Source organism: Salmo trutta, chromosome 9, assembly GCF_901001165.1.
Source record: "Salmo trutta chromosome 9, fSalTru1.1, whole genome shotgun sequence".
Classification (NCBI taxonomy): domain Eukaryota; kingdom Metazoa; phylum Chordata; class Actinopteri; order Salmoniformes; family Salmonidae; genus Salmo; species Salmo trutta.
In genome coordinates this window covers 19,509,975-19,531,687 of record NC_042965.1, presented here as the reverse complement: position 1 = coordinate 19,531,687, position 21,713 = coordinate 19,509,975, and the positions used below count along the sequence as shown (strand labels likewise).

The window sequence follows — 21,713 nt, the reverse complement described above, 5'->3', positions numbered from 1 at the left end:
GCATACAGTGGACAGTGGATAAGGACCCATAATATTGCTTGCTATAGCAACAGGCAATTGGCGGTAGTAGTACAGTCATTAACATGTAGCTTCCTCGTTAAAACTCTCTAAACTCGTTGCTAAACTATTCACTTAGAGGATATGTGAACAACAGTTTGCCATAAAAGCAATGTTCACTCAACATGTTATTTCAGTTGCAAAAATGCAGTCATGTATAGACCTCTGAATCAAATTAGACAGTGACCCTGGCCCCTGCACTAAACAGGCCAGGGTCCTGGTGCAGCAGTGACCATACTGAGCTGACTTATCTAGACAGGCTGATCTAGACTCCTCAGGCCCTAACCTCAGCTTCTAACATGATAGCTTCATCATGGTTCTCTCATAACATTATGGCCTCACTACATTCTTCCTAAAGCTGGGAGAAGTTGATTTATGTGAATCTGATCTCTCATGATGGGTAAATAGTTCAGTAAATCCTCTTGTGATGTTAGAAACAAATCATCTGTCAACAAGAAACTCTCAAAGGTTCACTGACTTTCTTTGCTCTCACAACTGATGTGCTCATTGAAGCCAATACCTTTTCCAGTCTATAACCTGCTTGCATGCAAGATCTTTGGTGGATTGAAGTCAACAGCAAACTTGCCAATGTTTTCTAGTTCCCAAAGTGTGGTCAGTGGAAGATATGAATGGTCAACTTCTTCTAACAGCATGTGTTGAAATCCAGCAGCAAGGCAAATCCCTGTATGTTGGCCTATACAGTGTATACACTGAGTGTACAAAACATTAGGAACATCTTAATATTGAGTTGCACCCCCTTTTGCCCTCAGAACAGCCTCAATTTGTCAGGGCATGGACTCTACAAGGTATCAAAAGCGTTCGACAGGGATACTGGCCCATGTTGACGCCAACATTTGTGTGGTTGGCTGGATGTCCTTTGGGTGGTGGACATTCTTGATACACACAGGAAACTGTTGAGTGTGAAAAACCCAGCATTCTGAATTCGGAGGACAGTATTGAGAGTGTGAAATATCAAACTCTGTTGTGCATCAATCCACCACGGTTTGAAGTATGCCAGCGTTGCTGAGCCCGACACAGTACCATGTCGCGCTCATTGGACCGGCTTGAGTTCTTGACACACTCAAGCCGGTGCGCCTGGCACCTACTACTATACCCTGTTCAAAGGTACTTAAATATTTTGTCTCAATTGTCTCAGGGCTTAAAAATCATTTAACCTGTCTCCTCCCCCTCATCTATATTGATTGAAGTGGATTTAACAAGTTACATCAATAAAGCATCATAGCTTCACCTGGATTCACCAGATCAGTCTATGTCAGGTGTTTCTAATGTTTTGTGCACTCAGTGTAGATATGAGTCCTACTGGCAAGAATATGCCAGCAACAGGGGATCATGCATAATCAAATTCATTTTCATCAAAATGCTCTGGTCAGTCAAAGAGCCACTTGTAAGTTTCTGTTATAGATTCATCCTCTGATGATCTTGATAGACATACCAACACCGTACATTTAAAGACAAAATATTGCATTTAAGCTGTACTTTAGAGTAGGAAATACTGCAGGATATTAATTAGCTATTTGATGTAACCTAAAAGTGATGTGTGAATACTGTATTCATTCAAATGAAAATATAAATTGTAATTGTTAAATAAATAAACAAAGGCTTGTCTATGACTATTGATATCATATTGATATTTCAGTTATCATTTAAATCTTAGGACCTTATTTCTTTACAAATGGCCAGTTTTGGCACCCGAAAATATCCTTCAATTGCAGATCCACTTTCAGACCGACAGCTGGCTGACTGCCTGTTATTCTAAAAATTGATAGCAACCTAGTGAAACTGCCAAAGAAAAAGCTGCGCTAGGACCCCGAGGATCATCGCATAGCCGGCGACGGAATGGCCGCACTTGGTGTAGTAAGTACATTTGTGTGTGACAGAGTGGCCAGCAAAACCGCTACATTTTGGGAATTACCAAGGAGCCGACCAGGACGCGCTTTATCGTTTTCCAAATTAACTCATTTACTTTCAGATAAAGTTTAATTTAAATTGACACCCGGAGAACTTAAATCTTGAAGATCCGGAATGGCAAACTTTGTTGAATGCCTTGAGAACATCGTGCCAAACGAATTTCTAAATCTATGAATTAAACTAAAGCTGTGGAGGGCAGCAGATTTTATTCAACTGAGGTAAGGATTTGATCAAAACCACTGGAATAACGGAGTTTGGATATAGCCTAGGTTTGCACATATAAAGGTAGGCTAATCAAATTCTAATTGTGACAATCCAACCCAGCGTTAGAGTAATGCATCAGGGAGGTACAAACTTACGGACAATTGGACAAATACGTATTTTTTTTATCGCGAAACATCAACTTTCAAGTAGAGTTTTAGTTCACGACAACTCGAATACAGTGAGTTTTACCGTGATTTCTCAAGCCACATCTACAGTAGGATTGTGAATATTGGAAGTGCAAAATACTGGGAATGCCTTTTTACCAGTAAGTTTCGAGCATCTTTTAATAGGAACTAAACGGATATTAGCAACTTGTCACACATTTGTAAAAATACGTTTGTTCTTCCTGTCATCGCCCCAGGAACGTCCGTGGTGGAGAAATGGGATGACAAGGGACAGCTGAGGTGAGACTGATAAGGACAATGGTTGTGCCCGGCGTTGGCATCCCGCTCCTGGGGCGTCTGTTGCTGATGCTGGTCCTGTTGTCTGCCTCTGAGTCGAGGCTCACTCAAGCTTGTTCTGGGCTCATCATTAGCGGCTGCAGCTGTACAGATGAACGCTCCAAAGCCCACGCCACTACGCCGTACCGGAAAAGAGTCAGCTGCGACAGCGAAGAACTTTCTGAAACTCCAGATCCGGGCCTGCTCCCGAACCGGACCGTTACTTTGTAAGTCATAATTATTCTTTTTTACCGATTAAAACTGTAAGTTTAAAATACAGTAGGCCAGTGGGCAATACAAATTTAGTTAATCAAAACTGTGACCGAGGAGATAGGGACTGGGCCTCATGATTGTCCAAACACTGTAGACAGATCATGATGAAAATATCAAACAATGTTGATATTCTGCATGTTCATTGAGAAACTATTTTGGTTTTTATTAGATCCCAGAACTGACTAAGAGAAAAACACATGAATGGACACTCTTCTCTCAATATGAGGAAATAATTCTAGAGGATGACAGAAGGGCAAAGTGCAAATATTTAAATGGGTTATGGGAAAATCTCTACCTTGGGCGTGGGGTATAGTTTAAATTGTGGCACATGGCACCCAATACATCTTAACAGTTCTATACACTGACTATAATTGAATATAGGAGGTGGGTAGCCTAGCAGTTAAGAGCATTGGGCCAGTAACCAAAAGGTTGCTGGTTCGAATCCCAGAGGCAACTATGTGGGAAAAAAAACTGCTGATGTGTATTTGAGCAAGGCACTTAACCCTAATTCCTCCTGTAAGTTGCTCTGGATAAGAATGTCTGCTAAATGACTAACATTTAAATATACACATTGAGAAAATACATTATACCCTTCACATGCTATGGAATTATCCACGGTTAGTAGCTGGACCCTTGACGTGAACACTTTGTGTTGTATGCTGATAAACCCTCCAAAACTGACCTTGTATTCTTAGTTTTTCTGGTATTTAATGACTGGTTGAGGTAATGGACATGTTTTTGGCCCAGGAACGCCAGAAGGTTATACACATGCATAGTAACAGACTACTACGTGAGCTGAAAGCTCAAACCCAGAGTCAGATGTGTCTCTGAAAAGCTCAGTACAGGGAGTCTGGACTGGTGTCAATCCTGACGGCAGACTTTGTCCCTTTGACACAACTCTGTCGCTTTAAATCTGATTCTAACCCAAGGAAACACACTGGGTTTCAGTGTCCCCCTCCCTCCTCGCTCCCCACACCCACCCCACAATCCAGCTGACTTTGCCTTGCTAAACTAGGATAAACACAAACACATTTCTACTCTTTTTATCCTCCCTCTCTGTGCTTTAATGGCAGCTTGGTTCCTACCTTTAATACCATAACATTCCAGCAATCTCAGGCAGCCACCTCACTTCTCTTCAGGAAGGAAGGCTGACCGACTGACCGACCGCTGTCCAGCTAATGGTGAGACCTAGCACTGTTGTCTGACACTTCCAACATCCTGTAGCACTGTTAGTCTGATAGACTATTCATGTGTGGCTGACAATCTGAATTCATATGATTGATGTGTTTATTCACCAATAAATCAAGGGAAATGTAGTCATGGCTTACACTACCTCACTCCATTCCAGAGAAGAATGGCTCTTAATAGGATGTAAAGAGATTGTAGTTGCTGTAAGATAAGATACACCTACACAGTCTTCTGAGCTGCTGTATATATGTGCATGTGAAGCTGCTACCAAAACCCCAGCCCTTCACAGAACACTCAAAGGTTCAAGCTGATTGAACCATTTTCCAGGGTACCCTGCTTCTCCACAATCCCACAATGCTCCTCCTCTCTGACCCAGTGGGAGCAGCACTCGCCTGCACATGGGCGCAGTAAAACCCCAAACTGGCCCATCGGCGCAATGCAAAGGAGGCACAGCCCGAGGGAGCCCAAGGCGGCCCGCCGTCCATTTATAGGCCTTGTGTTTCTGCTTAATAAAGGCAGCATAAACATCTGGGGAACACATTTCTCAGAACCAGAAGAGAGGAAAGAATAACAAAAATAGCCTGGGTGGCAGCGGTGGAGGTGATTGAAGATAATCTCACATCCCTGTACCTACCGTACTTATTTCACTTTATTTGTTTTCCTACATATGTTTAGCATACTGTGACACTTTTATGAGGCTGTGTACTAGGAGCAAACAATTACGTCCCAATCCCCTGTGAAAAACTGTCAAAAGCCATCCTTACCATTTCTGTACTGAAATACGATGTGACTGGTAAGGTCATTTGCCAGAGAGCTTTCAATGAATTGCTCCGTACGCTCATACTCTCATCGTCGCTCATGACATTAGCTCCAGATGTGGAATGTGAGAAGTTGTGTTGATATTCCTGTTATTCCTGGCATTCCGAAGTCTGTACAAACTGTATCCCAGGTACAGTAGGGGGGCTCAACATCAGCTCAGCTTGCTCTGCATCATCCCCTCGCCAGATCGGGTGCCCTGTCACCCAGTCCTGCTGCCCCACTTACTTACTTACTGACTTACTTTCTTACTTTATTGTCCCCATGGGGAAATGTTGTTGCAGTGTCATGTACACATTTAAAGTGGCGTTTAAATATAAAACAAATTGACAATACAACTTTCAGAACAGTTACATACCAATAAAACATTTGGGGGAAAAAGACTAGCCTGCTGGCCTTACTGAGTCGATAGGAACATTAGCCCAAGCTATTTAGGAGGGATATCACACCTGGCACAAATGATTGTCTAGTTCTGTTTTTCCTGCTGATGGGTACCCTATACCTGCGCCCAGAGGGGAGTAGTTCAAAGTCTGGGTACAGGGAGTGGCTTGGGTCTAAAATGATTTTGTGAGCCTTGCAGAGTGTCCTGACCTTAAAGATCTCATCCAGGCCTGTCTGTTTTTTATTTATTTATTTTTTTACCCCTTTTTTCTCCCCAATATCGTGGTATCCATTTGGTAGTAGTTACAGTTATAGTCTCATCGCTGCAACTCCCGTATGGACTCGGGAGAGGCGAAGGTCGCGAGCCATGCGTCCTTCGAAACACAACCCAACCAAGCCGCACTGCTTCTTGACACAACGCACATCCAACCCGGAAACCAGCCGCACCAATGTGTCGGAGGAAACACCGTACACCTGGTGACTGTCAGCGTGCACTGCGCCCGGCCCGCCACAGGAGTCGCTAGTGCGCGATGAGACAAGGATATCCCTATCCTTGTCTATATCCCAGACCCTCCCTAACCCGGATGACGCTGGGCCAATTGTGCACCGCCCCATGGGCCTCCCGGTCGTGGCCGGCTGCAACCAGGCCTGTCTGTTTGACTTCAAGTACCTTGCTTGCTGTGGTGATAATCCTTCTCAGCATATTTCTCTGGCTGACAGTGGCATTGCCAAACCAACAAACAATACAAAAAGTTAAAATACTCTCAATGAAAGATTTGTAAAACAGAGTCAGTATAGTACAGTCTACATTAAAAGATCCCAGCTTTTTGAGAAAGTACAGTCTCTATTGTCTCTTTTTGTAGATCAGGTCTGTACATTTACTCCACTGAAGCTTATTGTCCAAGAGGACACCCAGGTATTTGTATTCCTCTACAATTTCTATATTCTGGCCTCTGATAGATGTTGCAGAGGTAGGTGTTGTACACTTCCTGAAGTCTATGCACGTCTCTTTGGTCTTGTTGGTATTGAGGACCAAGTGTGATTCCTCATACCACTCTACAAAGTCATCTAGGACCGGGCCATGATGTTCCTCGTCATCATGCAACAGGCTGATCAAGGCAGTGTCATCAGAGAACTTAACGAGGTGTCTGTCAGGATGGGAACTAGTACAACTATGAGTGTACAAGATGTACAGGAGTGGGGACAAAACACATCCCTGAGGAGAGCCTGTGTTGGTATTGCATATGTCCGACACGTGGGGACCTATTTTGACTCGCTGTGAGCGTTGGCTCAGGAAGTCCAACAGCCACAAAACCAGCCCCCCATCAAGGAGAAGTCCCGAATGAGTCTCTGTGCCAGAATGTAAGGTTGGATTGTGTTGAAGGCAGAAGAAAAGTCAACAAACAGAACTCTAACATGGGATTTGGCACCCTCTAGATGTCTATAGACCATGTTAAGGAGGGTAATAATGGCATTATCAACTCCTCTGCTAGGCTGATAGGCAAACTGAAATGGGTCAAGAAGCTTCTGGGTGACGCTGAGAATATGACTTTTCACAAGTTTCTCAAGGCATTTCATTGCTAAGGATGTCAAGGCGACATCAGACCCTCCCTGGGTCAGGTTAGATTCATGTTCTCCTCCATGGCTCCATGCAGCCAGTTGTGGGCAGGGCTATGGGTCTTGGGGACACCAGGCCTGGCTGCTACGTGTAATACACAACAGCTGGCCCCCATGAACATTCCAGCTGAGGCCCCTCAGCCCATGGGAAATCCCAACAGGGGTTTGTTTATTAAAAGTATTAGTTGGATGTTTGTTGTTCCTGTGGACCATAAAGGAACAAACAGTTAGCCTAACACTGCCACCTCCTCCTCTGACTCACCATACCTTGTGGGCTTTGGATTGGTTTAATAATGTGTAGGCAATTGAGACCAATTTGATTAAAGTATATCAGATAGCATTGGATATCCTCCATTATGTTAAAAGATTTTAGAAGGCTGCACTTTGGTAGATGTTTTGGTGACTTTCGACTTGTCAGCAGTGCACAGTTACACTATTCTGTTCGAAGGCTTTCTCCATGAGTTAGTCACCTTTCCCCCTTTTCCCTCATTCTATCTATCTATCCCTCCCTCCACACCCCTCTATCTTGAGTTCATCCACACGCAGTAACTCTCAACATAAATATTTATCTGTATTGATAGGAAACTGCCATGTCTAAAATCCTTCCAGATGTGGGCCTGCGCAGGGCTGTGTTTATGGCTAATTACGCATGGCTGATAGCAGGGTGAGAGAGAGGGAAAGGGAAAGGGAGAGAAGAGGTAGAGCAGAGAGAGAGAGCAGAGGTAGGACAAAGGGAGAAAATAGAGAGAGGGAGAATAGAGGGAGAGGCTGAGTCTACAGGCTTGGCAGGCTGTTCAGAGGGATGTGGCCCAGGAGGCTGACTGCTCCCCAGTCTCTTTTTCTCTCTCTGCCTACCAGACCTCAGGCACTGTGGGAAGAGCCAGGGAAGAGACTGAATCTATAGTATAGTTTTGATGCAGTAGCATTTCATTAAAGGTACTTTGATGTTAACCATCCTCCCCTACACTGTAATAATATTTAAATTCTGGTATTTATTTTCTTATTTTGCTAAATAGTAGGACTAAATGTTGAATACATTTTTTGTGTGTCTGTGCGTGTGTGTGTATGTGCGTGTGTGTGTATGTGCGTGTGTGTGTCTGGTCGTGTGTGTGTGTATGTGCATGTGTCTGGTCGTGTGTGTGTGCGTGTGTGTGTATGTGCGTGTGTGTGTCTGTGCGTGTGTGTGTCTGTGCGTGTGTGTGTCTGTGCGTGTATGTGTGTGTGTGTATGTGCGTGTGTGTATGTGCGTGTGTGTGTGTGTCTGGTCGTGTGTGTGTGTGTGTGTGTGTGTGTGTGTATGTGCGTGTGTGTGTGTGTGTGTTAGTATTGTTTTGTAGTTTAGTACTTTGTAAAGGATACAGAGAAGCTGAGGTTACACATCCCATTTCCTTTAGTAAGGTCTGGAGAACCACGAAGCCTCTGTCTCTAATGGTTAACAACAATGTAGCACTGAGGTGGGGAAAACACTTCTTCAGTGGGAGGGAGTGTGCTGTCTATACGTCTGGGTGGTTAGAATTTATGCTTTCATGAAAGTCAAAACCTCTCCCCTCTTTTGCCATTTGTTTTCACTGTTGCCTGTTACTGATGACCTTGGTCCAGCAATTGCCAACCCAAAGGAGTGGGCGCTGTTGCGAGGGGTGGCAGGCTGGGCGGCACCAGTGCCTATCCTTGGCCGTCAGCAGGCACTGAGAGGAATGTGAAGCAGCAGGACAACCCCTCAGACAGCTGCAGAGTGGCTGCTCTCTGCCTGCGTGGGCGCAGTAGGGCCTGGGTCCTGTCCATACACCACTGTCTATATGGATTCTTATGGGAGTGTTAGAGTGTCTCCCATCCATTCATCAGACAAAGGCTCTGTGGCCTCATTAGCAAAAAGCCCTTGCACAAACGGACAGGTGACCAGTTGGGATATCTTGGATGGCATACTCAACCAATCGTCTTGATGGATCACTGAGAACTCAGATGTATAAGTAAATAAATACTGAATGATAAACTATCTAGACATAAGAGTTTTGTTTCATTCATCTGGCTACAAAGCGGAGACCTTTAATTGACTTTGTCACAGCAGGCCTATATATAGCAATACGATATGCCTGTCTTTTATAGTTTATAGCCATCTTGTCCTCTCCCACATTGGGATCTTGGGAGTGGGGTGGGCCGTGTGTGGTTATCAAAAGGGCTAACAGATGTGCCATTGGTTTGTATTGGGTCTGTGAGTCAGTGTGTTGAGATGGGAGTATGTCGATGAAACGTCCCAACAGCCATCTTATCAGCAGTGAGAATTCCAATAGCTTGGAGTTGTGGAGCGCTCGGAGCACACAGGCATTCCTGCTGGGAGAGGGTTTATTTATGTGGGGAAAGGTGTTGAAAGGAGGGGGAGTGGGCTCTCTTCTGTTCGCAGATGTTAGGTGGGGCACTGGTCAGCAATGAGTAAAAAACAAAAACAAAGGCCTGACACTGGATACCCAGGGCACTATGAACAGCCTCAGCACCTGTCAATGCCACACATACCCAGGACCCCCTGCCTGCCTGGGAGGTCAAGGTAAAAGTCACAGATGAAAAAAATATTATTTGATATCTAATGTGTGTCCATTCAACTTTGGTTTTAGAAGTGGGGAGGACATAACCTGGCAGGGGGGTCCTGCCTCAGATTTTTTGGGGGCATCTAAGCTCATTTCCTGCATTTCTACTAGGGCTGTTCCCGACTAAAACAAATTTTGGTCCACCAAGAATAGTCTTTTCTTTCGACCAATCAAATTTTAAAATGTGTATTTTTCCATATATAGACCCTACGTGTTTTAATAAAATCAAATATATGTACTGAACTTTTCTGATGCTTTAAGCACCCTGTTTGATTAAATAAATAATGAAGACACACAAAGGACTCAAGATTGGGCCTGAGATCAAGATAGCCTAACCAGAAGAAAAAAAAACGTTTACAACCCTCCTTCTCCCGCTGCTGCTGGCTTTTGCAGATTCTGCCATTATGCTCCTGAAGTTGCCGGTAATAGGCAACACCAGCAGTCGGCCACCTTTTCCATTTGGAGTGCCAATTTGTCTTACCATTTCTACCCTTACAAAAATGTACCATGGTACTACAATGGTACTTTCATTCATACCATGGTGCCACTATGGTACTTTCACTTATACCATGGTACCATGGTATAGTCTGAATCATGGAAATGTACCATGGTTTAGCTTTGAAGTATGATGGTACTACCATGGTACTGCCATTGTACCTAAATATTACCATGGTATTGCATTATTTATACCATGGCATACATCTGAATCATGGACATGTACCATGGTTTTAGCTTTTAAATATGATGGTACTGCCATGCACCTAAATAATACCATGGTAATGCATCATTTATACCATGGTAGATGTGGATCGTGGAAATATCATGGTTTTAACCTGCACTATACATTCTACCATGGTAACGCAAAATTATGATAAATGGTACCAAAAATGATCATATGGTACCATCTTTATTAATTGTGTGTTACCATAGCACAATGGCAGTATAATGATTTCAGTAAATAACCCCCCCTCCCCAAGATGGAGCCTAGGTAGCCTAGTGGTTAGAGTGTTGGGCCAGTAATCAAAAGGTTGCTAGATCAAATCCCTGACCTGACAAGGTAAAAAAAAAAAAGATGGTGTTCCTACACCATCATTGTAAATAAGAATTTGTTCTTAACTGACTTGCCTAGTTAGATAAAGTTAAAAAAAAGAGGTTGGTTGGTATTATATTTATTAATTTAAATACCGGTATGGGCAAGTTTCTGATAAAGTCAGAGGCAGGCTACTATTGTTGGTCCTAGTTTGTCTGTGACATCAAAGAAAAAGGGAAATAGTTGCTGTGAAAAATGGGTAATACTTTCTGTATTAATTGTACCGTTGTTTTGCTCATGTTTGGGTTCCCTGTGTTGTCAATCTGAAATGTGGGAGAATGTAAAATATACGGTAGCCTAACCTTTGGAATTTTGTAATCGTTTAGAATATTTATAGTCAATTGGTGTTGCGCTTGTTTTGGCCCCGCAAGGGAGCCGCTCGCTCTATTGGTTGCTTCACTCACTAACCTGCATAGTAAGTGAGTCAGTTGAATGAGAGAGCCAACAGAAGAGAGAAGCACCAGATAAACAAAATATTTGTAATGTTATCACGGTGAGTGAGTTATCAAGTATAGGATATGAAACACCAAGTTCAGCGGAGTGTAATGATATAATGTTGTTATTTTTTATGATGTTTTGATAGTTTGTATGCTTCATAAATTAATGAAACTAACGTCGGCTACAGTCAGCTCCAGATGTGGTCATGGCGACAGGACCAACTAACATTCACACAGAATATAAACAAAGGGAAACAATGAAACATTCTGTTTTTAGGGATATGTTGAGAATTACATGATGAAAATGTATCTATGAGATAAGATGATAATTAATACCTTTTTACAAATTGATTTTTAATATGTTGGCTACGTCAGTTGAATGAGAGAGAGACAACTAAAAACTGTTTTGAATAGAGAAGCACCAGATAAACTTACTATTTTAAATCTTAAGGTTTCAGAATTCCTTCATTCTTCTCGCCGTAGCCTATCCAGGTCCCAAGGTTTAAGGGGGTACACTACACTACTAGACCATGTGTGTTGTGGTTTTTAACTGCTGTATACCCGTAATCTTGTAATAAATCAAATCTAGTGATACATAACTTCACATTTCTGCCATTCATTGTGACATTGTGGGAGGATAACCAACCTTCCAGTTAATGGCAATGCATTTCTTACCCACTATAAATGCTACTGTAGGTTACACAGTTTCTTCTGATAATAGTCTCCAGTATCAACATTTCCAAGCAAACAGGGAGAATCTGTTAAAAGAACATACTCTTTGCCAGAATTCAGCCAGCCTTCACAAGATCATAACAATGCAAATATGTCCCTTTCTTGTTTTACACTTCCAGCAGAGGAATTGCATTTCTGAGTGCATGATATTCAGTTCAACTGGCGTATAGGATGTTCTAAGGATGGTCTTAAACTGCAGTAATTATGTCTGAGATTATAGTGTAACGACCCTGGGTTTAAAAGCGTGGATATCAACTCTGCCGCTTGAGCAGGCTTTTGGGGCACAGTCGATAGCACGCTGGACTTCGGGCTTGATATCCGCGCTTATAAACCCAGGGTCGTTACACTATGTAAATGACTGGGCATTCAAACACATCTGTATCCATTCATAATCATCAATATTGTGTTGTGCACTGACTGTGCACCATGACAGTGTAGTCTGTAGAGCTGTTTATACCATATCAGTGTGAAAAGTAGGCAATTAGGTAGGGAAACTGACACATCAATAACATTACATTGCTGTACTGACTCTAATAAAAACTAACATTGCGGCGTCAAAAAAACGTCAGAATATCGGTCTTCAATCGTTTGGCTACTGGTTTCATAATTTGATTCAGGTCTAGTGTGATTGAGGTAAAAAATGATACCAAAAGTTAGTGAGCTTGCTAGCTAACGTTGATGGTACATCTAATGGTACATCAACTGGCGAAAACTAGTCAATCTACTTCTGTTGAAATGGGACAAAACATTCCCATACACACAAAAGCTGTTAGATACTGCTATCTAACATATAGTAGCTAGAGGCTAGAGCTGGACTGGCTGTGGTAGCTATAGCTAGCTAGTTCATTCTCTTCAGACAGAACTTCAGCGAGAGGGGATGAAACAGCTAACATTACATGTCAGTTACACTACTAGCTCAGCACTGGGAATATATGTATTTTTCTGTTAAGTTAAACAACAGTTACCTTGCCAGCTACATCAGTCAAATAAAGATTAGCCAGTTTCTGCTCTGCTTGCTTTTACAAATCTGAAAAAAAGCGCAACACACAGAGACAGCAGCACCGTGCTGGTCAGAAGCTTTGCCTTCACACAGCCTGTCTGCACGCTCTGTGGTGTCCGTGGTCCTAAATCCAGCTGGCTGAAACCGCCAAACAGCCTACCCGACCACTCTGAGGCGTCCACATGGTCCTAAAGCACACCGATGCTGCTTTTTTGTATCACAGTGCAATGATAAAACTGGTGAATACATAGTCCATTTATCATTTTAGATTGTTGCTCAAAAGGCCATGACCTTTAAATTTGGCAAAAGCAGAGAAATATGTTGTCATAGCAACATTATACCCTGAGTGAATTTTTTCATATTATAGTTTTTCATTTCATACAGCTCCTTCTAATCTTACTCCAAAAGATTCATGACTTTCTGGTTATTCTTCTCCAGATATTCCCCCCACCCCTCTCTCTCTTCCCCTTCCCCTCTTTCTTCCCCGTGCTGAACCACATAAATGGCCCCCAGAGTTTCTGCTTTGGGAGCAGACTGCAGACCCACAGAGGGCGGCGGTGTGTCTGTGGTGAGAATGCTTTTGGTCAGAAGTTTGTGTGTGTGTCTAATTCTGTGTTTGTGTGATACCGAGTATTGATATCTGAAGATAGATAGTAAGAGTAAATCTACTGTATGTTTAGTGTTGAACATATTTCAGATAGATCTACTTTATCAAATGTCTATAATGTTGCAAAATGGACACTTGGCAGTGCTGATATACTGGTTGAAATTAATCATTGAATTACTGAAGAAGAAAATTATTTTTTTGCTCACTTTGTAACTAAAACATAACAATGTTTGATAAATGGGTTAAATGTGTCAGAAACGGATTTTCGACTATAATTATTCAAACTGAGTTGTCATCACTGTAAAAGCTTGTGGTTCTATCTTAGTTTAAATGTGTCACTCTAAATGAGATGTAATTTACACTAGATAAATCTTTCTGGTGAAGTGTATGAGAACCATTTGCATGGTGTGAAGAAACAATCCCACTGGGCAAAAACTGTTTGAATCAATGTCATTTCAACCCAAAAAATCAATGTGATGATGTTGAATCAATGTGGAAAACTGTTTGGATTTGCAAAAAGTCACCAACGTATTTTTTCCACACACATTTTAACCTAAATCCAATGACATGGTTACATTTTATGTTGATTTCACATTGAATTCACGTTAGTTGAAAACTCTAAACTAAATGTTGAACTGACCTCTGTGTCCAATGGGATGGCTTTACATTCGCTAGTTACCCACTAATTGGAGTAGAGTTGTTGATTCTATTCCATTTCACTGAGCATTACAAAGCCACTCAATAACACAACGCACATTTCTACAGTACATACATTTGAAGTCGGACATTTACATACACCTTAGCCAAATACATTTAAACTCAGTTTTTCACAATTCCTGACATTTAATCCTAGTAAAAATTGTCTTAGGTCAGTTAGGATCACCACTTTATTTTAAGAATGTGAAATGTCAGAATAATAGTAGAGAGAATTATTTTTTTCATTTTTTATTTCTTTCATCACATTCCCAGTGGGTCAGAAGTTTACATACACTCAATTAGTATTTGGTAGCATTGCCTTTATATTGTTTAGCTTGGGTCAAATGTTTCGGGTAGCCTTCCACAAGCTTCCCACAACAAGTTGGGTGAATTTTGGCCCATTCCTCCTGACAGAGCTGGTGTGACTGAGTCAGGTTTGTAGGCCTCCTTGCTCGCACACACTTTTTCAGTTCTGACCACAAATTTTCTATAGGATTGAGGTCAGGGATTTGTGATGGCCACTCCAATACCTTGACTTTGTTGTCCTTAAAGCCATTTTGCCACAACTTTGGAAGCATGCTTGGGGTCATTGTGTCACAAAAAATGTCGTACTCGTCACAGAAAATGTCGTACTGGAGAGAAGACCAAGGCGCAGCGGGAATGTGAATACTCATACTTTAATAGACTTAAGTATGGCATCCACAGGAAAAACAATAACACGACAGCAACAGTTTGCAGGCTAACATATGCAGTGCAAAACAACTACCCACAACCCCAAAGAAAAACACACACTCCTATATAGGACTCCCAATCAAAGGCAACTCAACACACCTGCCTTCAATTGGGAGTCCCAATCACCAACACAAACATTCACACACACAAAACTGCCACGTCCTGACCCCAAAACTAATCCAATAGCTCCATCTGCTGGTCAGGACGTGACACATTGTCCATTTGAAAGACCCATTTGCGACCAAGCTTTAACTTCCTGACTGATGTCTTGAGATGTTTCTTCAATATATCCACATAATTTTCCATCCTCATGATGCCATCTATTTTGTGAAGTGCACCAGTCCTTCCTGCAGCAAAGCACCCCCACAACATGATGCTGTCACCCCCGTGCTTTATGGTTGGGATGGTGTTCTTCAGCTTGCAAGCCTCCCCCTTTTTCCTCCAAACATAACGATGGTCATTATGGCCAAACAGTTCTATTTTTGTTTCATCAGACCAGAGGACATTTCTCCAAAAAGTACGATCTTTGTCCCCATGTGCAGTTGCACACCGTAGTCTGGCTTTTTTATGGTGGTTTTGGAGAAGTGGCTTCTTCCTTGCTGAGCGGCCTTTCAGGTTATGTTGATATAGGACTCGTTTTACTGTGGATATAGATATTTTTGTACCTGTTTCCTCCAGCATCTTCACATTGTCCTTTGCTGTTGTTCTGGGATTGATTTGCACTTTCGCACCAAAGTACGTTCATCTCTAGGAGACAGAACGGGTCTTCTTCCTGAGTGTGGTCCCATGGTGTTTATACTTGCGTACTATTGTTTGTACAGATGAACGTGGTACCTTCAGGCGTTTGGAAATTGCTCCCAAGGATGAACCAGACTTGTGGAGGTCTACAATTTATTTTTCTGAGGTCTTTTGATTTTCCCATGATGTCAAGCAAAGATGCACTGAGTTTGAAGGTAGACCTTGAAATACATCCACAGGTACACCTCCAATTGACTCAGATTATATCATTTAGCCAATCAGAAGCTTCTAAAGCCATGACACCATTTTCTGGAATTTTCCAAGCTGTTTAATGGCACAGTCAACTTAGTGTATGTAAACGTCTGACCCACTGGAATTGTGATACAGTGAATTATAAGTGAAATATTCTGTCTGTGAACAATTGTTGGAAAAATTACTTGTCATGCACAAAGTAGATGTCCTAACCGACTTGCCAAAACTATAGTTTGTTAACAAGAAATTTGTGGAGTGGTTGAAAAACAAGTTTTAATGACTCCAAACTAAGTGTTTGTGAACTTCCGACTTCAACTGTATGTATTGCAATAAACTAACAACATCAAACTTTCTTCCTAGTCAAACAGCGTTGTTAAAGATTGAGTCCACAGTAGTGGAAACACCACTACTATCCGCCCCACGGCTGCTGTTATTGTTTTTGTTTTGTTGACAAAGCGGAGGTGAGGAGCATCCTGCAACGTGGTCCAAAAATTCTGCTTTTCTATCACGTGTGCAATGATATCCGAGGGAGATAGTAGTGTTTGTTGTTTTAAGTAACTTCTTTCTTGTTTTAATATTGCAAATGGACGTGGCAGTTTTGCCAATTAAGAATTCCAGCTTTAAGTTATTTGGGTCAGAATGATTTTGTCCCTATCCTTTGTAAAAGCAAACCAATTTCCCAGCAGTCTTTGCATTGGAGCAGAAAACAGAGCTTAGTTATGAGACAGAACAATGAGACAATGTTAGTCAGGCATGGACCACATTCCACTTGATTGAAAAGCCTAGATTCACTAAATTGCCTCATTAAAATAACAAACTTTAGACAGTGATGGAGTTGCTGACTATGTTGGACTGCCGTTTTTAACCTTCTCTTGTGTTGGTTGGTAAGGATGTTGACAGTGAACTATGGGAATCTTAGTTGTACTTTTAACATTTACTTGCCGTGTTTTGCTTTGGTTGTTAGGATTCTAGGCAGCCACTTGCTTACATCTTTCATCTTTCATTCTTTGTTGGTTGCCCAGGTTTAGGAAATTGTGTTGCACAACTAAAAGGAAATCCTGAATAAAAGAAAAGTAGAATGAATAACCCACATGTCATGGAAGTTGCTTTCTCATGAATTCAATTGTCCTGAGACCGTTTCTATCTCTGCACACAGGAGTGCTGTGTGTGTGTGTGTGCACAAGTGTGCATGTGCGTGTGTGTGCACACATGTGGGAAGGGAGTGCACGGCCACTGAGCCTAAAATAGGATTCCATCCTCCCCTCTCTAATTAGAGACTGTTTATAAAACCCAGATTTAAATTTTAGACTAAGGAATCACTGAAGGACTGCTTGCCATTTTACACTCAAACATATGCATGTGCTGGTGCATATGGATAAATCTGAATGTCACACACGGACACACACACACACACGCAACCACAAACCACATAGACTTACTCACTAGCCCAGCCTGGTTACCCAAGCACAATGCAGTATCCTCTATAATAAGCAGTTCTATGTATCAGATGCAAGAGCTCACTCCCACATCCATCTTCAGCTTCAGGGCAGGACACATTGCACTCAACTGCCAAATGATAGTTTCAATTTGATATTCATCTTATGTAGTTCTTACTTTGAGTTGACCTTCCTTTAGTTTGGTAAACAAATATTGTCCATAGGATCTTACACTCTTTGGAAGTACACTGTATGACTTTCTGGTTTTCACAGCCTTTAACTGCCCAGTAAGAATGACCCCTCACAGCTCTGAGAACAAGCAAACTCGCCAAGGAGATTCTGCTCGCTTTTCGATAATGCTCGAATAACTCAGTGCTTGTGATATGATTTTACAAAACCATTTGATGTGCAATTACATGGATACTCCTTTACATGACGGGAGATAAATAGGACTTGTATTACATGACGGGAGATAAATAGGACTTGTAGTTTGGCACGGCTCCTTATTCCCTGCTGGAAGCACACTGGTGGCTCAGGGACAATGGACACATTCATGTCTCGAGACACATTTACTGCTTAAGTGCTCGTTGTGCTCAAGGGCGTTCAGTGGCCGCTGTATTCACTGTGGTGACCCAAGCCTCTGAGGACAGAGCCAGTGCTCCTGGGCCACACAGAACTGCTGCCTGTCAGCGGTGGCTAACTACCACTGAGTGGCTGTGGAGGCTCCCTGGTCCACCTGATTCCACCTGTTATGGGTCTGGGACGTGACCAGGGCACTGAATGGTGAGTAAAGGCCCCTCAACTGGCCTTCAGGACAGAGCCACCAGTCCAGTGCAGAGGCACTGTAAGACCTGCCCTTTATTATAAATCAGGTCTACCATAAACACACATTCTCTTGCTCTTTCTCCCTCTCTCTTTCTCCCTCTTTTTCTGTCTCTCTCTTACCCTCTCTCACACACGCCTGCACGCACACACGCATGCAAGCACACACACACACACACACACACATGCTCCTGCTGAGATGGGGCTCCTGTGGCTTGCAGCAGTAATTGGTCTGGGCCTTCATTAGTAGCAGGACTGAGGGCTGTGACATGTCACAATGAAAGTGTGTGTGTGCAAGTGACTAGACTCCCTCCCTCAGTAGCCAGCTAACAAGTGAACACACCCCTTAACCCTATATTAACCAGCTCCATGTGTCTGTGAAGCAGACCTGCTCCTCGTCCATGACTTGTTTACCAGCATTGATATCACAGGATTGTCAATGAAAACCAGGCGCTAACTGGTCAAATGCTCACCAGCATTTCAAAAAGTTACACTCACATCCAAAGGCTTCATCACTGTACCACCCTATGATCAAACGTTATGTTGTGTAGTCTGTGAACGGTACCGTACTACTATGGCTGACCCTGCAAAACGACACATTTCACTGCACCTATCCAGTGTATGTGACAATAAAACATATATTTAAAAAAAAAAATGATACTCACACACACCTTGCAGTAGTTTTTGTTGAAGTAGTGGAGTGGAGTGGACAGCCTTTAGCTAACTGGCTAACTTTTTGGCTGGGGCTAGTCTGTTAGAGGCCAACTCTAGTCCATTCCATGTGTATGAGGTGAGTGTGAGGAAGGTGCTATGTAATGTGCTGTAGTTTGGAAATTGCTTTTGATGAATTAGACGTGGCACTTCGAAAGACTAAGAGGCCTTGAGAAGCTTGTTAACAGCCAAGTGAAGTAATGGAGCTTTTAATATAACTGTGGGTTCACCCGCAATATTCACAGACCCAATCTGTCTGTCTGTCCTCTTCAGTCCAATTTCCAACCTCGTCATGCCTTTATTGAAAAAGAGTCTGCCATGTCGCTGCAACACAGTAACTGCTCTCCTACGCACTGCCAGGGCACTGAGTTCTAAAGCTGTAAATACAAATTGCTCAAACTCAAGGAGATTGTTTTGAATAACTTTAAGCTATGTATGGGATTCTAGTGGAAGTATCCAGACTGAGAAGGTATACAAAGGTGCATTTTGTCTGCTTTAGCATTAAGAGACATGAAGTCACTTCTTCCATGTTTAAAAGCCTCATTCAAGTTCCTCTATAAATCACTTCAATGGGTTATTGGATTTAAATGGCTACATTTTGCTGTGAAATAATCCAATCCTTTCAGTATAAAATCACCGTGCAGATTAAACTGGATTGAATTGTGATGCACAAACTCTCCTTGAACAGCTTTCTTATTGACGGCTCCTATTAGTCTTTTAATCTCTGAGCCAGGGCTTTATGTCGTGTGCTGAGTTTGTGGCACATTACCAAACTCTTTCAAGGGTTCTTGTCTTTCACCTTGTGTGTGGTCCTATAGCAAAGAGGTCTCTCCAAAGTTAAATGATGTTTACACAGTGGCACATTAGTTGTTTTGACTCTTTATTACATTGAACCTGTACCTCTCTTTGTTTGCTTTGGGGACAGGGCCCATGGTCAGGGCTCATGTTGTTCCATTTGATTGTGTTTCCAGGGTGTTTAGTAGGAGGGGCCACAGCCATGGCTGATCTTTGAACCCCAATCCCCTCTCCTCCGTCTCCTGCAGCCTTGGGTGTTTGTTTCTGGACGACTCTGTAGATGATCCGTGTTATGATAGAGAGGGAGATTGTTGTTGATGTTGTTGTAATGAGATGCTGGGTTGCCAGGTTAAAGATGGTTAATGAGCGCAGAGAGCTTAGCCTGCAGAGGGATTGTTATTAAATAGAAATCCCTCCTTAAGACTGTTATCCTGCTTGTGGTCGGCTATAGAAGCCTGGAGCTAAAGTCCCCTCTGCAGTGGAGACAGGGAGACAGAGGCTCCAAGAAGCCAGGGCATTTGGGAAAGCAGCAGAGATCAGGAAAACGGTAACATGGGACTCTTCATTCATACAGTCATCTAACTATCATCTAGTTAGTCTTTATTATGTTTTGTCTGTTTGTTTGTAACAACACTTATTTTCTTTACTTTTGATTTGATTGCAAGTCATAATGATCAAATGTAAGACTGTTAGCACAGGTATTTCATTTATTTATTTTATTTAACATTTATTTAACTAGGCAAGTCAGTTAAGAACAAATTCTTATTTACAATGACGGCCTACCAAAAGGCAAATTAATGAGAGAGAAGGGCTAGAAACAAGGACATGATTATAAAGGGAATGAGACCGTGCTAGAGACACAGTGGAGCAGAATGAAAGTTTATTTTTACAACAATGTTTATTGGGAACAGATATGTGCGATTTGAAAGAGAGGATATCCTGTCTTGTTTGAGAAGAATTTTATAAAGTGGAGATTTGTCCTAAACCTGTTTTTTTCCCCTCAGCTGTCATTTGAATAGCTGTACATACTGTAGCATGCCTTCAGATTACCACCAGAGGAACACATATTCACTAAAAAAAGAATACTAGCAGATGATGACCTGGAACCCAGTGTGGCTGTAGGCAAGCATGCACAAACACACAGAGAGGCACACAGAGAGGCACACAGAGAGGCACACAGAGAGGCACACAGAGAGGCACACAGAGAGGCACACAGAGAGGCACACAGAGAGGCACACAGAGAGGCACACAGAGAGACACACAGAGGCAAGCACGTACAAACACACAGAAAGAGACACAAAGAGAGGCACACAGAGAGACACACAGAGGCAAGCACGTACAAACACACCGAGAGAGACACACAGAGAGACACAAAGAGAGGCACACAGAGAGACACACAGAGGCAAGCACGTACAAACACACCGAGAGAGACACACCGAGAGAGACACACAGAGAGAGACACACACAGAGAGAGACACACACACAGAGAGACACACACAGAGAGACACACACAGAGAGAGACACAGAGAGAGACACAGAGAGAGACACAGAGAGAGACACACAAAGAAACAGAGAGAAACACAGATGAACAGAGGCAAGCACGTACATACACACAGAGATGCTCACAGACATAGAGACAGACATAGACACTCCCTCCCACACAGAAACTCCGTCTACCCAATCCTTCACACCTGTGTGTGTGTGGTAACGTTGGAGCTGATCAGAGCAATGATCCACCCAGCTGAGGAGGTTTAGTCTGAGACAAACAGTAGCCTGGAGTCACCATTTCTCCTCTCCTCTTTCCAGAGAGGAAGGAGCAAAAATAAATCAGTGAATGAATACAATTTCGGACATGGTGACATGCCCTCATGTCTCTCTCAAAGGCATTGTGGGTTAAGGAAGCAAATTGAGCAAACCAAGACATTGAGTGGCACGGCCCAGGGAGGGGTTGCTGTGGTTTGTACTACTGGGACAGGGCCCTTTGTCTGGCAGTCAGTGTGCATCTCACTTGACTTACTGTCTCAGCCATGTACAAAGAGGGAGGGCTAAGGTATAGCATACCAGCAGTTTCTATAGAAACAGAGCTCAAGGATGGGATGTCTTTCTGTTTTTACAGTATGC

At 42.6% G+C, this 21,713-nt stretch overlaps 1 protein-coding gene across 3 annotated transcripts in view; it reads left to right on the top strand.

The window, feature by feature from the left end:
* The first annotated feature begins 1,872 nt into the window (after positions 1-1,872).
* adgra2 (adhesion G protein-coupled receptor A2) overlaps positions 1,873-21,713 on the top strand; it is a 59,099-nt gene continuing 39,258 nt past the window's right edge. Inside the window, exons 1-2 of one of the 3 annotated variants that reach the window (XM_029762882.1) lie at positions 1,873-1,932; positions 2,612-2,917. In XM_029762882.1, coding sequence (XP_029618742.1) covers positions 2,673-2,917 — 245 coding nt within the window. In that variant the 5' untranslated portion in view covers positions 1,873-1,932; positions 2,612-2,672. The other 2 variants (XM_029762880.1, XM_029762881.1) reach the window with 2 other exon arrangements.